A 15,920-nucleotide genomic window follows, 5' to 3' on the forward strand; every position below is an offset into this window, starting at 1 on the left:
CTGGTCCGCCTTGTGCTGTCCGTGCAGGCAGTGGTGGTGTCCCACATCCAACCCCCTCCTACCACCACCATGCAGGCGAGCGCCGATGACAGACGCGGTGGCAGTGACGGCGAGGAGGCGGAGGAGGCGGCGCTTACAAGGTCGCCTCTGCTGCCCATCACCCCTCCGCGCTTCCTGTCCGCCGGGGACACCGTTGATGGCAGCCTGGGCGAGCGATCACTGAAGCCCTCCCCGCTGCAGATCAAGACAGCGCCCGCGAATGCTTACGAGGCGGCGGCAGTGTCAACGCCGCTCTGCCTGTGTACGACGAACGCGTCCACAGCCTATCAGTGTTTCACGGAAGCACTCAACTGCCTCACCGCCTTTGGCCAGCTCTTTTCGCAGCTGGTGTCCTCGGTTACCGCGACAGAGAAGGGCCAGGTGCTGTGCTGGTGTCGTGCGTGCTTCTTGGCGCTGCACCCGCACCTTCTCCACTGCGAGCAGCTCTGTCTGCCCCACCTCCGCTACGAAGAGGACGTGCTGCCGGTCGTGTTGAAAGCGACTGGCTACTGGGTACAAGTCAGCTGCATCCTACAGCTGCCCGGGGAGCGAGACTCCTACTTGGCAGCACTCGTGGACGTGCTGCGGGCGCCGGACTCGGTGGCTGGTCACCTGGTCGCTCTGGCCCCGCCAACCGCGTCGGGCATGTCAGACGCGTCCTCGCCCACAACAGCGACCCTGCTGGAAGCGCTTCTCACGCTGAACGACGCGTGCGCGGCTGCTGAGCCGGTTGTGCCGGGATCCGTCGCCGCCGCGACGCTCAGCCTCAGCGATGATCGCGACGCCGCGCCGCCGGATAGCAGTGGTGGCGCGAAGGGGATGCAACAGTATGCCCCCACTATGCCCAGCTGGGGTGTTGGGTGGCTGCGGCGTCGTAGTCGCACGACCTCCTCCTCGACCCTGGGCAACACAGTGACGCCGGCGCGTCCCAGCGGTGGCAGAAGCGGGAGCTGGATAATGTCCTTGCCCCAGTCGCAGATGAACGCCGCCCCCTCGCGCATCGGCACGCCGCTTCTTACAGCATCGGCGCCGTATAGCAAACAGCAGCAGTCGGCGCCTGCGTCTTTGGCAATGTCGTCGGTGCTCACATCACGCGGCTGGCGGGCACCAGCCGTGCAACACGCCGTCATCCTTGGTGTGTGTCGCCTACAGCACAAGATCTTCATCATGAAGACGCTTCACGTCATCGCCAATACCCTCGGTGCACAGCTGAGGAGTGGATGGGCCTTGCTCGCGCGCGGCTTCGCTATGACAGAGCCTCTTTTGCACATGCTGAAGCGGTTGCTGTCGTGGATCGAGGAGTCCACTGAGGAGCAGGAGCAAGAAGACCAGCTACTGAGTGACGCCCTGCACCTGCGTGACGCATTGCGCTCCCTCTGCGTCCACAACGCCTGCCACTTGCCCTACGCTCAGTTTGAGCTCTTCTTCGCGGAGCTGATGAGGGCAACTGTGGCCTTGGGGCCCGCGGCGTCGTCACCACAACAGGACGGAGCAGCACTCGCCGTCAACGAGTGGGCCTGCGGGGATCTGCACGTCACGGCACCGTACACTACCGCGTCCAGTCGACTGCCTCGCCACCACCCGCAGGGCTGCGGAGACCAGTGGGTGCTCACATCAGAGTGCCTGAGCGTGTCGCTGTTAGCCATGCTGCCCTTCATAGACCTGCGGTACACCGACGCGGCGGCCGGCACAGCATCTGAAGATGTCGGAGGCCACATTGGTGGGAGCAGCCGGCCCAGTGCTCAAGCGGTGCAGGTGCAGCATCAGCGCACCGGTGCTGTTGCGCGGGCACTGCATCTGTGGGAGCTGGAAACGAAGGTGTGCCGCTACGTAACGGACCACCAGCACGTGGAGAGGTGGGGCACAACACTGTTGACAATGATGAGGGCGCATAAGGGGGCACTGCTGGCGGCTACGGCGTCAAGCTGTGTGGAACCAGTCACAGCTGTCCTAGACACGCCACTGGTGAGTGGGAATCTCTCGCAAGAGGAAACCCGCACGATCGAGCTGGTGCTCTCTACAGTCGTCAGCCACGTTGCTACGGTAGCCGTGCAGCTATGTCGATCGGCAGGGCGGCATCAGATTGCGGCGGTGGCGAGTGCCGGCGGTGGAGGTGGCAGCCTGTTGAGTGACACTGCGATCGCAGCGCCGTCCTCCTCCTACCAGGCTGTGCAGAGTGCTGCCCTCGTGCTCACCTCTGGCCCCTTCGCCGCTGTGCCCCTCACGCAAGTCGCGAATGCGCTCTTCGCCACCACCGCCTCGGGGTCTTCTCTGGCCGTAAGTGCTGCGAAGGACTGCCCTGCTGGCGTCGGCGGCAGCTGTGGGCTTCCTCTCCTGCCCTTCGTGCAGGCGGATCCCCGACAAAGCACCTCACGGCTTCTCGCTGCTGTGCATCGATCCTCACAGGCGATCGCCCTTCACAACTCCCTCGACGCCAACCGTAGCAGCGCCCCCACGGCCCCGCCGGCGACCGCGTCTGGCAACCTCGACCTGCTAGAGCAGCTGCTGGCGAGGCCTTTTGCCCTACTCGACGGCGTCTACCATGAGTGGCAACGACAGTATGCTGGGTCGCCAAGCAGAGGCGGTGGACAAGGCGGACGATCAGCAACGGCTGCAGAGACAAACGTGGCGGAGCAGCGGGGGCGGGAGGATCGCACGTCCCCCGCTCTCCTTGAGACAGATGAGGGTCTGGCACCGCCACAGATAGAGGAGAGGTCCGCTAGCTTGGGAGCGTTAGAGACATCCGCGGCATCTTCTGTCGTCGCTGCCGCAGTCCCCCAGATACTGGCCAATGCCGCCGCCGCCGTTCTGATGGACGTTGTGAAGATCGTGCAGTCTTATGGCGAAGACATCGACGGCGCCGCCTGGGAATCTATTTTGTCCTTGCTGCAGCGGACTACCATGGTGACCAAGGCGGATGGTGATGTCCTAACAAGTACCAGCGCCACCGGCACTGGTGGGAGCAGCAGCATCCTGCAAAGCAGCGTCATTACTAACAGCGTCGGTGGTCGCAGCGCTAGCAGCTCCAGTCTCCTTCTCGAGAAGCTGGGCATCATCAATGCGCCCTCCACCGCTGCAGGTGCTGCTACGTCCAGTAGCCAAGCCGTTGAATCCCTCAACACGGCTTTTCGCGCGCTGGAGAGCATTCAGCATAACTACATTCCACGCCTGAAGGTGGACGGTCTGCACCGCCTGATCGTGTGCGTCGGCGCCTTCACAGTGCACCGCGTCGATGGAGGGACTGCTGGTGAGCGCAAGCTTCACACAAATCTGAGCGCCGTGCAGCTGCTGTGGTCTATTGCGGACTACCTCGCCGTCTTTGGCAGCGAGGCAGTCGAGGAGATCGAGCGCTGCAACGTCGACAATAACGCCAGTAGAGGAAGCGTCGGCGTCGTGAGAGTCACGACCGTCGACTGTGTAAGTGCGGCTGCTGGAGGGGCTCCAGAGTCACCGGCGCGATATTCCGACAGTGTTTCGGTCGTCCAACAGCAGCAGGACCGCCTCTGGTGCTCTCTCCTCTGGCAGTTACGTAACGGCTGCCTCGATGATCGACAGGAGGTGCGCCAATCCGCGCTGCAGACATTCTTTGCTCTCGTGCAGACGTATGGCTGGCGCTTCTCCGCGGTGTGCTGGCGATGCGTCCTACTGGATGTGCTGCTGCCTCTCATGGAGGTCGCTGCAGTGGCGACAGAGCTTTGCGCGACGCCTCCGCCATCGCCATTGCCGTCTGCGCTGGGAGGAGACGGCGCAACAGTCGTGGTCGCGGCGGCAGGGGGATGCTCACCGGACACGACCATGCCGCAGCTGCTCCGCAGCTTTATCGATCACCCGGCCCAGCTGGAGGAGGTACGCGTCGCTTTGTTTGATGCGGGTAGTCGCCTGCTTGTAACACATTACGCACGCATGCAGGCCGCCACCGCCGCAGCCGAGGACGACAAGGACGACGCCACGCAGGTGCTGGAGCGTTTCCTGCGACTGTGTGGCGACGTTTGCGTGGTGCTACGGGGCACCTCCGGCGAACAGGCCGCCCTGGCAGCCGTGCACGCCCTCCACGGGCTCCTTGTCGAGATGCCAGGGAAAGGGCTGCACGCGCATGGGGTACACCTCGCCTGGAGCGCTCTGGAGCGGCTGATCCTCTGTGGCGGGGGCAATGACTGTGCTGATGAGCTGCCTGCAGATCTTCGAGAAGGGACAGCAAATGCACCCCACGTCCACAGAAGAGGAAAGCAGTGTACCATCGCAGTGATGGCGGCCGCTGTAGCCGCCCTCTGCGACAGCTTCCGCCTTCAGCGCCTCGCGACGGCGGCGCCAGATGCCGCGGCTGACCTCACCGCCTCCACGCAGTCAAGCACCGTAGAGCGCAGTCACAGCACGACGGGGTTCAGCTCCTTCTTCAGCGGCTGGGGTAGTGGCGGCTTCGGTGCAGCGGCACCAGCACCCGCTGTAAAATCAATCTCAGGCGCAGGGCTGCGACACGGTGGCTCCTCATCTCCTACCCAGTACTTCACTCGCCTCCTCTTCCTCTTGCAGGCTGTCACCCGCTGCCCAGCTGTGGTGAACTCGTACTACTTCCCCAACAAGGCGCAGTCCACGCTGCTCGAGGGGGTGACCGCGGTGTGGCCAACACTATCTAGCTGCGAGGCGCAGACAATGTGGAACGGGGTGTTGTTGTCTGCCTTTCCGTCAGCGGCGACGCTCAAAAGCTTTGTTTTACAGGGCGTCTACGAGTCGGTCTCCATCACAGTGGGGGACGATGAGGCCACCACCAATGCAAGAGCGACGGCGGCGAGCGCGCTGATCCCACTCAAGTCGGTGATGCCGCCTGGCTCGCACCCGGGGTATCTCAGCTCCGTCATGGAGACGATGAACACCTTGATACTGCATCACATGGGCATGGATCCTCTCGGTGCGGCCGCTGCGAAGCGCAGAGAGTCCGATGCACTGCCGCCGAATCCTGCATCCGCCAACACCCCCGCCGCGGCGACTGAGACGCCAGCGACGACGACCGACGAGAATCACGTGCGGCTGGTGTTTATGGCCCCCAGCACCCTGCAAGTCACCGGTACGCTGTTGTTGCTGCACCTCGCCTCTGCGGCAATTCTAACCGAGCCGCCGCGGTTGGGCAGCGCGCCCTTCACCCTCCCCGCGCTCTTCCTAGAAGAGTGCGTCAATTTACTGCAGCGCACGCTGTGGGGAACGGTGCTGGCGCGCACCCCGACGCCGTCGTCGTCACTACCCACTCCCAGCACGGAGGTTAGCAGTGTCTCAGCCCTTACCGCGGCCGCGGTGCAATGCCGCCAGGATGGAGTGGCCGCGCTCTGTGGCGTGTTTGAGCAGCTGCTCACCACCACCTCCACGGTGGTGCGGCACTTGGAGGCGACACCGCAGACCGGAGCGGCAGCGACAAGCGGAACTACCGCGACTCCAACAACAACGATGCTGCCGCCGCATGTCACGGCGGCGCTGCAGTCGCTCGACCTGCTTGTGGACATCCTCGGCGAGGTGGTTCACTTTGCGATGGAGCAGTATGAGGATGTGATATGTGCAGCGACAGCCATCACGGCTTTATCAATCGCGTCCACTGCAGAGGGCGTGGCGCTGGATCGGGTGGCGCGGCGGAGTTTGGCGCTGTTACAGCGCTGGGCAGACGCCGTCGCGGCCACGCCGACAGGTCGCCTACCGCCCTTGTCGTCCGCCTCGACACTGCAGCACCACCATCAGCATCATCACACTCGCAGCGGCAGTGATAGCAGTCACATGCCCCTCAGTCTGCAGGGCACCGTCGCCTGTCACGAGGCGCCGGCACAGTCGCAGCGCGCCAGCCACGCCTCCGACACCGCACCGGCAGCGGCTTCGCGCAGCCAGCTGCAGAAGGTGGCACAAGCCTCTATGGAATCCCGCAACAAGGCAATCATAGCGCAGTTTGTTAGCAACCCTGACGACGCCAGTGCCGGCGCGCTACTCGTCGACACCCTGCGTGACATGCTGCAGAGTGCACAGAACAACGCACGAGTCGGTCCGCGCGCCGGAAGCGGTGCGGCAACGAAGAATTTGCTATGCATGATGCCAGATCTCCTGCGGCTCGTCGCATGCAGCAGTCGTGAGCCGAAGCGATCCGCAGCGGCGATCACCCGAGAGCAGGAGATACGCGAGATACTGGCGAAGTTGCTGACGATGGTCACAGAAGAACAGCAGAACCACCTCCCCAATCAAGCCGGATCATGCGAAGGGGGTGGTCATCAGGAGGTCGGCTAGCCACTCAACTCAGACGAGGTGGAAGATGCAGGCACGTTCATCATTTGAGTAGCTCGTGAACTGAGAGGCATAGGCGCGTGAGGGAGAGGAGTTTCTTTCATCCCTCCCCTCCTCCCAGCCCACGTCCCACTGTGCGAGGTGTTCTCTCTTTTTTGCCTCTTCTCCACCTCTGTATTCTCCTTCAGTGTGTATATTCCCGCATAACGAGGGGAGAAGGGACACACCGCAGCGTGCGGTATCCCCGGGGTCCCGTACCCCCACCCCACTCTCGGTGTGAGGCAGCGTGTCAGCCGGACTCGAGCGCATCGCACCCGGCCCGCGCTGCCTAGTGGTGGTGAGGAGCCTGAGCGCCTCCCCGAGGCGAGGGGGTGGGTGGGGCCTGGTGACGCGTCCTCTGGGAGAGAGTGGGCGCGTTGGGGTAAGAGAAACAAGACTTGTGCATGAAACGGTGAGGAGGGAAGCACCTCCGTCGCGCGCCCTGCCTCTCCTCTTTCTCCGTCCCCCTCCACCGTAGCATATCTACGCCATCCGCATCGATACGAGGCTCGAGACGTTCGCCCTTGCCCACCCACCCACCCCTTCCCCGTTGAGGCGTCAAAATTACGCCCGTTGCGGCTGATGGGGAACGAAACGAACAACACGACAGGCAAAATGGATGGGGGTGAGGGGGCGAAACGCACCCACACCCACACGCAGGCGACTTCCTCAGGGACATGCGCGCGGGGTGGGGGTTGCGCAAAGAAGTGCAAACAAGAAGAAACAAAAAACAAAACGGGAAAGGCCGCGAGTCTCATACCCGTGTCCTCCGTGGAGTGCATGCCGCTGAGCTCTTCCTCTTCACCCTGCACACCCCGGCGCCCGCGAACACACGCGTACGCGCGCCCACTTCGCTTCCTGCCCCCAGCCCATCATCATCACCAACTCTTCTTCACTTTACGCTTCCTCACTCCCTCTTCCCTTCCCTCTGCCTCCAGCCCTCTACTTTCTGTGTGGTGTTGCTCTCCTCCTCTCCCTTGCTTTCCACCCGCGTGTAGCGTGAGCCAACACATACGCACACACGCGTTTGCTACTCAAAGAGTGCCAGCCGGAGAAAACAAGACAGAAAATCAGCGCTGTTTCAATTATTGAAAGAGAGGGAGGGTGCGTGTGTGTGGGTGGGTGGGTGGGTGTGGGTAGATTGGCACGGCCACTAGCCTACAGCCAGAAGCGTATGCGCAGACATTCAGGCGTACTCGCGGTATAGTCACAATCATGCCCAGCGACTTGATGGAGCTCTCCCGCGAGGAGCTTATTAGCTATGTTCTGGACCTTCAGTCGGAGAACAACGCGCTGAGCCGGCAGCTGCGCAGCATGGCGACCAAGCGCTGCAGCGGGTCCTCACCGAACCAAGTCCTTCCCAGTGGTAGCGGCGGCGTCGGCGCGGTGCACAGCGACCCTTCCATGCTTATCACAGCCAGCCCAACCGCTATGCGGCGCAACGGCAGCCTCTCCATCGTCTCTGAAGGCCCCCTATCAGCGGCGGAGCGGCTGAGTGGTCGTGTGGGTGGGCTGCCGCCGGCGCCGAGCTTCGAGATATCCATGTCAGTAATCGTCATCGAGAACGGCGCCGCGCTTTCGGTGCCGCTCTCCTCAGTGCTCGACAAGACGTACGGTCGCCAAGACCTGCGCGACGCTGACACGCCGGTGGTCTCGTCGAAGTACTTGCGGGACACCAGCTCGTTTCGGACGCAGCGCTTTTCCCTCGGCAGCCCCGGCGCCACCGGCTGCGCTGGGACAGATGCGTCCCCTAGCCTGAACATAGACGAGGAATGCTTCAGCAGCGTTAGTCCAGGGCGGCTAAGCTGTGCGCTTGGACGCGGTAGCGTGCTTATGCATGGGAGCGGTGCCAAAGCAGGTAACGGTGGTGAGGAGGTTGACGATGAGCCGCACCCGAAGGACCCTCGCGCTGGCTCAGCCGGCGTCGCCGCCTCCAGCCTCGCGCAGCGCGCTGGCGTGGCGCACTTAAACCTTCGCCGCGATCTCCTCTTTGCACGCGACCTTTCACTGGACGCGGACGCCATCCTCACCCATCAGACGCTGCGGCTCTTCAACCAGCAGTTCGCGCGGGACGCAAACATGCTGTCGCCCATGTCCTCGTACGGCAATGCGGTGTACCACTACATCGTCAAGACTTTTGCGGTCCGCAACGGCTGCGAGCATTCGCCGGATGACGTGGAGGGTTTTGGCCGAACGCTCATTAACCTGTGCGAGGAGGCGAAGTGCATACTGATGAATGAGCCACGGCACGGGTCCGTCGCGTCGCCGTGCTACGTCTTTGGCGACTTGCACGGCAACTTCCGCGACCTTTTCTACTTCATGGACAACCTTATTAGCTTCCAGGATCTGCGCTACACCCCGCACCGCTTCGTTTTCCTCGGCGACTACGTTGACCGTGGCGAGTTCAGCGTCGAAGTTGTCGCCTACCTACTCTCAATGAAAGTGCTTGCCCCGCACAAGGTGCTGCTGTTGCGCGGCAACCACGAAGACACCCTCGTGAGCGGCGACATATCCGGCTACGGCAATACGAGCTTCCGTGCCCAATGCCACAGCACCTTTGGCGCCGCCCTCGGTGAGGAACTGTGGCACCGCGCAAGTGAGGCCTTTGCCCATCTGCCGCTGACGGCCAACATTGACAAGAAGATCTACTGCACTCACGGTGGCATCCCGCGCTACAGCGGTGGCGTCGACGACCGGCTCGACATTTTGAAGAGCGCTGACTTCCCGATGATGGAGTCGTTCTTCCAGGCTCCAGAGAACGAGACGCCGCAGCACCGCATGTACCGCCAAATAGGGATGGATACGTGCTGGGCCGACCCGGCCGAGAACGAGAGTGAGCTCGATATGTTCGGCTTTGGCTCCAACCCGCGCGGCACTGGTGTCATCCTGTTCGGCTCCAAGGCGGTGGACGACTTCCTCGACCACTTCCACTTTGAGTACATCTTTCGGGCGCATCAGGAGAAGTCCGATGGACTGAAGCTGAGCAAGAGCGCTCGCGTCTTCACCATCTTCAGCACGAGCGCCTACGTGGGCCACCAGAATGGCGCCGGTGTGGTGCTCGTCGCCGAGGGGAAGATTCGCCTGATTGTGAAGACGGCAGACACGTATGAAGAAGAAGACTACGTAACGGAAGAGGGAGATGGCCATCGGCGCTAAGCCTCTGCGTGCGTGTGTGTGTGTGCATGTGTGTGTTAATGTATTCGTCTGCCTCCTCCTCCCCCTCCCCCCCCCCTTTCGCCTTCGTTCTTTCTTTCTGCCAATCCTCCTCCTCCTCCTCCTCCTTCCCACATGGGGTGCGCCTGTGCATCCGGGCGCGTGTACTTCGACTGTCGTGACATGTCTTCTCTTCGCTTTTTTTTTCCTGTCTTGCCTTCCCGTCTTGTATGCACAGTAAGGCATTTTCTGCGTGTGTGTGTGTGTGTGTGCGTGGGGGTGCGTAACACGCCGCCGCTGCCGCCCGCTGCAGCACTACCACCGTCGCCGAACGTCGCCCTCCACCCATTCGTGTTGCCCCATCCCTTCCCCCACTTACTCTCCGACGTCTTCCCGCCGCCTCCCGCTGCCTTCCTCCCTCCCCCTTTGCCTCTGTACAGGTGCACACGAGACGTCCCTGCGCACGACTGTGCTTCTCTCTCCCGTCGAGTTTTTACGTGCAAAGGTGAGCTGAATGGAGGAGGAGGAGGGAAGTGAGCAACCGGCGTTGGCGAGGGGGGAAAAAGGGGAGGAAGAGGGGCGCCACACTCTTTGACGTACACGCGTGCACTTGCCCAGAATGTGCCCCCCCCTCCCCCAACCAACCTGCCAACCAACCACACATGCACACCCACACACGACGAGAGTTGGGGCCTTCGTGGGTGTGTGCGTGTTTTCTTTCCTTGGGTTGTTGCTTCGCCCATTGACCGTGTCGCTGTAGCTCTCTTTCATCCTTGGCAACGTAGCCCACCACTCCACCCATTTTCCCCCGCTGTCACCCCCCTCCCCTCCCTCTGTACACGAGAGACACGCTCCAAGTGAACAGACGGACATACACACACGCATGCCCGCCCGTCCACCAAACCGCATCGCTCATGAACAAGACGAACAACCACAAGGGCAGCAACCAACGTCAAGAAAGGAGAGGGAGGGGGCGAGGAGCGCCATGAGCAAGGGGGAGTGAGTGAGGCAGGGGGTGGGAAGAACGGTCGGGGCCGCGCAGGCAGGTGGGCAGAACACTAAAGGAAGTCACAAGTACCCCACACACACACACGCAGACAGCACCGTCTACTCCAATCCCCATCGTCCATAGGGAAACGGACACTTTTTCCTCGGCAGCGCGCCCACTCTCTGTCGCAGAGGACGCGTCACCAGGCCCCACCCACCCCCTCCTCAGGGAGTCGCCCAGGCTCCTCACACCGAGAGTGGGGTGAGGGTACGGGACCCCGGGGCTACACACACAGAAGAAGAAACAAAAGGGCAATGGAAACTGTATCAGTGTGTTGAGCGCTCAGCAAGGCTAGTGTACCGCTACTTCTGCAACTATCGGTGCCCCTGCTCAGCCCTGCATGCTTGCCGACACTCGTCCATGCCCCTCCATCTCCATCTCCCTCCCTCTGTTCCGCTTTGCTTGTGTTGTTTTACCCGCGCGGTAAAAAGACCCCACCGGCGGTCACACATTAGCGACTCGACTTGTTTTTTGATTGTGTCGTATTGGGGGGTGTTCGTTTGTGGCGGCACCACTGCACAGAGGCAGAGACACTGCCACCTCAGCACTCAGTGACACGACAGCACGCGCTCATCAGTAGCCCCCACCCACCTCCTTCCTTTCCTCTTTCCCCCTGCCCTCCTCTCTCTCTCTCTCTCTCTGCGGACACTTGGCGTTGTTGATTTGGTGCGTTGGGTGACTCGTTTGAGCGAAAGGAAAAGAAATTGACTCTTAGGACGGTCATTCCTGTTGCCTCGCCCAAAAAAAGCACCACGACGCACCTCCTTCAACGACAACTTCCCATGCTCGCATCACCCGTGCACTGGTGAGTCTCCTGCTGCCTGCTCCCACCTCTCGCGTGCTCACATTACCGCGCCGCGCTGACGCGCTCGCAACTGCCCACGCTCTCTTCATTGACAGCATCCGCACCGCTTGGCGATGTTGCGTGGTGTCTCGTTGACACCGCAGGAGCGGGCAGTGAAAGACCCGCATGACCTCCCCAGCGAGCTGAAGAGTTCTATCCTCGGTGTGCCGCTCTTCGATGTGCCGCCAGACTACGGGTCGACTGGGGTCAGCAGGCCCGGCTTCTCGGTGCGGGGCGCGTCGTCACCTGCATGGTGTGGGGTATCGCAAACGCAAGGCCTTTCGCGAAGACCTGCGCTGGCATCGCTCATGTCGCGAATGTGTTGCACGGAGCACCGCGACCCCAGGAGCTTAACCGGACAGGTGCCGGTCTTCGACGACAGAGGTCACCTCACAGCGCACCAGGTCGGCGTCAACACTTTTCGCTTTCGCAGTTTGTCCCTTTTCTACTTTCTTCGCTCACAATCGTGGACGGTTCTCCTCACGTACTCCGTCGCTCTCTACCTCATCATTGTGCTGCTCATCACGGGCGCCTACTACGCGTGGGGGATGGCATGCGGGGCGCAAGTGAACGTGGTCTCCGCCATCTACTTCACGGTCGTGAGTTTGGCGGCAAACGGCGGCTACATGGGCGAGGACGAGGACGTGATGAGCGTCGCCACCCACCGGTGCTACAGCGGTCGCACTGCCATCGTGATGGTGTGCTCGTACGTGAACATTTTGTTCGTCGGCCTCGTCGCCGCCCTCGTCGTAGGAAAGGCCGCGCACACGGACAAGTTGGGCCACCGCGTCGTTTTTAGCGACTTCTGTACGCTGACAAGCCTACCAGGCCGGGCGAATCCGTGGCGGCTGGTGTTCCGGATGGCCAACGTAGACAACCACATCCCGCTAGCTCGCGGCAAGCTACGCCTGTTCTGTGTGACGGCAGAGCCCCTCAAAGAATACCACATACAACAGCAGCAGCCTCAGCCGCTACGGGACGCGCATCTCGTCAAAGAGCTCGCCGGATCGACGGGGGAGTGCACCCATCAGCACCTGCCCAGAGTGGTGCTCGTTGGAGGCGACGGCGAGGGGAAGCCGCAGCGGACCGCAGTGCCGGCGACGGAGAGCGATGAGAACCGTCACGTGGCAAAGGCGCAGAAGCGACGCAAGAAGGAGCGTAGCCGTCAATGCAGCCCGCCGGCGCCACACGACTCAGCTGGGAGAAGCAGCAGAGAGGATAAGAGCAGGCCGGCCCCTGCGCAGAGGCACCACCGGCGGCGAAAGCAGCGGGATCAGCAGCTGCACACGACCGGCAGTGGTATTCGCGCCGGTGAGGCGGCCAGTCAGGGACGCCATCGCGGTCAGCGCAGCGAAGGTCGCCGCGGTGTCCAGTGCACCGAAAGGGAGGCCCACCAGAGCGCCTCGAGCAGCCCCAGCAGGTCGTCGTCGGCCTCGTCGTCTCGTACGACGGCCTCCTCCACGCTGAGCACCTCCGCCTCTTCCTCCCACTCCTCGGGAGCCTCGTCGTCCAGCGCCGCCTCTGCCGTCAAGCGATCGGTGTTGCCCACTGGCATTCCTGAGCCTGACGTCTCACTGTCCATGCAGAGCCACGGTTTCGTCGAGAATAACGGCCATGTCATGGAACGGGTCCATCTATGCGTTCGTGAGATGCGCTGGACCTGCGCGGGGGAGAGGTATCTCGATCACGGAGAAAGCGGGCAGCTCTCCCTTTGGTATCCGACCGAAATTATTCACATTATCGACGAGCGCAGTCCACTGCACCCCTTCTTGGAGCTACCCCACGTCGCAGCGTCTCTCGGTAGCGGCGGCACCTCCGCCGAAGTGCCGTCCACGTTCGCGTCCCGCGCGGACGTAGTCCGGGCGCACTTTCAAATTGTGGCCGTCTTCGACGCGACAGAGATGGAGAGCGGCTCCACCATTACCGCAAAGCGCACCTACACAAGCGAGGAGATTATCACCCACTACAAGTTCTCCGATCGCCTGGTCCACATTCATTCGCGGAGCAGCGAGGTGATGCTGGACTTTCACTACTTCAACTCGCTGCTGCCGGTGGACCTTGTCGAGCCCTCCACGACGGAATCGGACGTGTAAGGAGAGGCAGCAGAGCCTTTTTTTAGCTCTTCGCAGAGGGATCGCGGCTTAACAGTAGATGCCATACACGCACGCGAGCACGGGGGGGCATACAAGATGTGTGCGCCTATCATCTCTGCAGATGTGGGTGTGACTGCGTCGGCTTTCTCTTCTCTTTCCACCGCTTTGTTATGGATGTCTGCGGTCGTGAAATCCGCCACACCCATCAACTCACCCACCAGTGCCAACTCGGATGAGTAAGAAGCAACACGTGACGAGAGAGCAATGGCCATAGATGGCCGCAGAGGATCACAGCAGACCATCGTGGTCGAGCATCTCTCATACCTCCTGTTACACTCTTACGTGAGTGGGTGCGTATGGGTATGCTTTGATGAAGGAGGAGGAGAGAGGGGAGGTGCGAGGGCGACAAGCAGTGGTGGTTGGAGTGTTGTTTGCAGCTTCTATCGGAAACGTGTGTTCGCGCGTCGCCCTCCCCTCCCCCTCCCTATTCCTCCTCTGCGCTTCCTCCCGATGAACGTCTCTGTCTTCCCGCATCCCCCCGCGTCGGCATGACGCCCATCGTTGTCCTCTCTTGTATTTTCTATACGCCTCTTCTCGCGTGCACACACACACGCACGCACACGTATTACGACAACCCCCGCGAGCCGTCTTTCGTCTACGTCACTCATCACCACTTATAGGAGCACTTCGTGATCGAAACCCCACCAAAAGCCATCCCGGTCCTTTTATTGCTTCTCTAGTGGAGGAAAGAGAGCAGGGGGAGGGGCATCCCTGGTCGCAGCCATCACAGCGGCAGAGCGAGTGGAGACGCACGAGCGACAAGACGGAGACAGACAGCGGACGAGGCCATGGAGAAGTTCCGCCACTTTGGCGATGCCGCCACTGGCATTCACCCCTTCACCTTCGTGATTGCCCCTACCTCCGCTGGTCGAATAGCGTCCATCTGCATGTTTCCCATACGTTTGCTCCTCAGCACTGTGTTTGTGCTTCTCCTGCTCGTAACAGACACTCTGCTGTGGGTTCTCCATGCCGCCTATCTCGGCCTGCTGGGTCGCCTCCTGCTTGCACCGCTGCAGCGAGCGTGGCTGCGTGGCCTGCTCTTCTTTATCGGACACATCCTTCCAGAGCAGCCAGCGGTGTTGGTAAAGCCTCAGCAAAAGAACGGCGAGGCGAGCTGCTCCTCCCGTGCAGTCCGTGCGGGTGACCTCGTGGTGTGCAACCTCCAGTCTGTGTGGGATGCCTTGGTTCTCGAGGTGGTGCTCGCCCAGCCTTATCACGCCATTTGTTTCCCAGATGCGACGACGACAGCAGAAGCGGGTGCCACCCCCGGTCTGCGCGTCTTCTGGCCTAGTCCCATGCAGCGCTGGAAGGTGTGGGCCTACACCCGTCGCACTGGCTCCCTCGTCTTCCTCACAGCGCAGCAGCCGGGCAACGCTGAACAGCAGGCCATCCAGAAGAAGACGGAGACGACGGAGTTGCCGCTCTACCGCGTGCAGAAGGCAGCGGCGCGTGCCGGAGTGCCGGTGTGGTGGTTCGGCGAGGGAACGTGCAGCAATGGACGTGGCCTTCTGCTGATGCCGACGGTAACGTGCATGTCTGCCGCGCCCCACAAAGCATCCGCAGAGTGTGTGGTGCACCTTGCCACGATTCAGTACGACTCTCCTGCCCTGCAGAACGTGCTTGGCGACGATAGTGAGGGCTTCTTCGAGGCGCTCTTCCGCACTGGAGTGCTTCTCTACGGAAGCACGACATCGGCGTGGGCAAGCCCCTTCCTCACTTCCGCTGAAGTGACGTACCGCAGCGCGCGCCTTGCGCGCGCCACACCGTCAATGGCGGCGGAGAGTAAATCCACCGCGTCGGTGTGCTACTGGACGCTGTCCACACCGGCGCTTCTGGAGCTGCGCAACGTCATGTGCCAGCGAGGGCAGACGCTCCTTGTGAGCGGCAGCGGTGGCGGCATGCGCCGCCAGCCGCTGTCGGTTGGCATGAACGAAAAAAAGGGCTTCATCGAAGCGTACAGGGCGATGCTGTACAGTGAGAAGATGAGGTCGTCTGCATGAAGCGCTCGACTGCGGTGATGAGCGAGCGTCAACGGCGGCCCACAGCTGTGCGCCACGCTGAGCACGCGCAGTGCACGACTGCTGCTCGCGGACGGACTTTTGTGCCGCTTTTGCCCGCAGTGATCACAGCGGGACAACGTAGCGTACGTCAGCCCACGCCTGTCCAAACCAACAAGAGGATGTGCGGCTAAACAATGCGCTCTTACACATACATACATACACTGTGCCTTCCTCCTCCTCCCCCACCCCCTCATGTGGCACGTTGGGGCTCTAGAGAACGCACGGAATGAGCTCCAAGTCGACCACCAAGGTGGCTCGCTGCAGACATAGAGACACATAACGGTGCACTGCGGACCATTCGCTGCTGCCATGTTGGAAGGATGCACGTTTGT

At 61.8% G+C, this 15,920-nt stretch overlaps 4 protein-coding genes across 4 annotated transcripts; all 4 read left to right on the forward strand.

The window, feature by feature from the left end:
* Window positions 1-69: 69 nt before the first annotated feature.
* Window positions 70-6,294, forward strand: LBRM_09_0480 (conserved hypothetical protein; the record flags this gene model as incomplete). The annotated part of the gene is made up of 1 exon (XM_001562614.1): window positions 70-6,294. The coding sequence occupies one exon, from the start codon at window positions 70-72 to the stop codon at window positions 6,292-6,294; it is 6,225 nt and encodes a 2,074-aa protein (XP_001562664.1).
* Window positions 6,295-7,545: 1,251 nt separating this feature from the next.
* Window positions 7,546-9,486, forward strand: LBRM_09_0490 (putative serine/threonine protein phosphatase; the record flags this gene model as incomplete). Its single annotated transcript, XM_001562615.2, has 1 exon — window positions 7,546-9,486. The coding sequence occupies one exon, from the start codon at window positions 7,546-7,548 to the stop codon at window positions 9,484-9,486; it is 1,941 nt and encodes a 646-aa protein (XP_001562665.2).
* Window positions 9,487-11,449: 1,963 nt separating this feature from the next.
* LBRM_09_0500 (conserved hypothetical protein) lies at window positions 11,450-13,468 on the forward strand (the record flags this gene model as incomplete). The annotated part of the gene is made up of 1 exon (XM_001562616.1): window positions 11,450-13,468. One exon carries the CDS (start codon window positions 11,450-11,452, stop codon window positions 13,466-13,468), a length of 2,019 nt encoding a protein of 672 aa, XP_001562666.1.
* An 848-nt stretch (window positions 13,469-14,316) lies between these two features.
* LBRM_09_0510 (conserved hypothetical protein) lies at window positions 14,317-15,528 on the forward strand (the record flags this gene model as incomplete). Its single annotated transcript, XM_001562617.1, has 1 exon — window positions 14,317-15,528. One exon carries the CDS (start codon window positions 14,317-14,319, stop codon window positions 15,526-15,528), a length of 1,212 nt encoding a protein of 403 aa, XP_001562667.1.
* Window positions 15,529-15,920: the final 392 nt, after the last annotated feature.

This window comes from Leishmania braziliensis, chromosome 9, assembly GCF_000002845.2.
Source record: "Leishmania braziliensis MHOM/BR/75/M2904 complete genome, chromosome 9".
NCBI classification, from domain to species: Eukaryota; Euglenozoa; class Kinetoplastea; order Trypanosomatida; family Trypanosomatidae; genus Leishmania; species Leishmania braziliensis.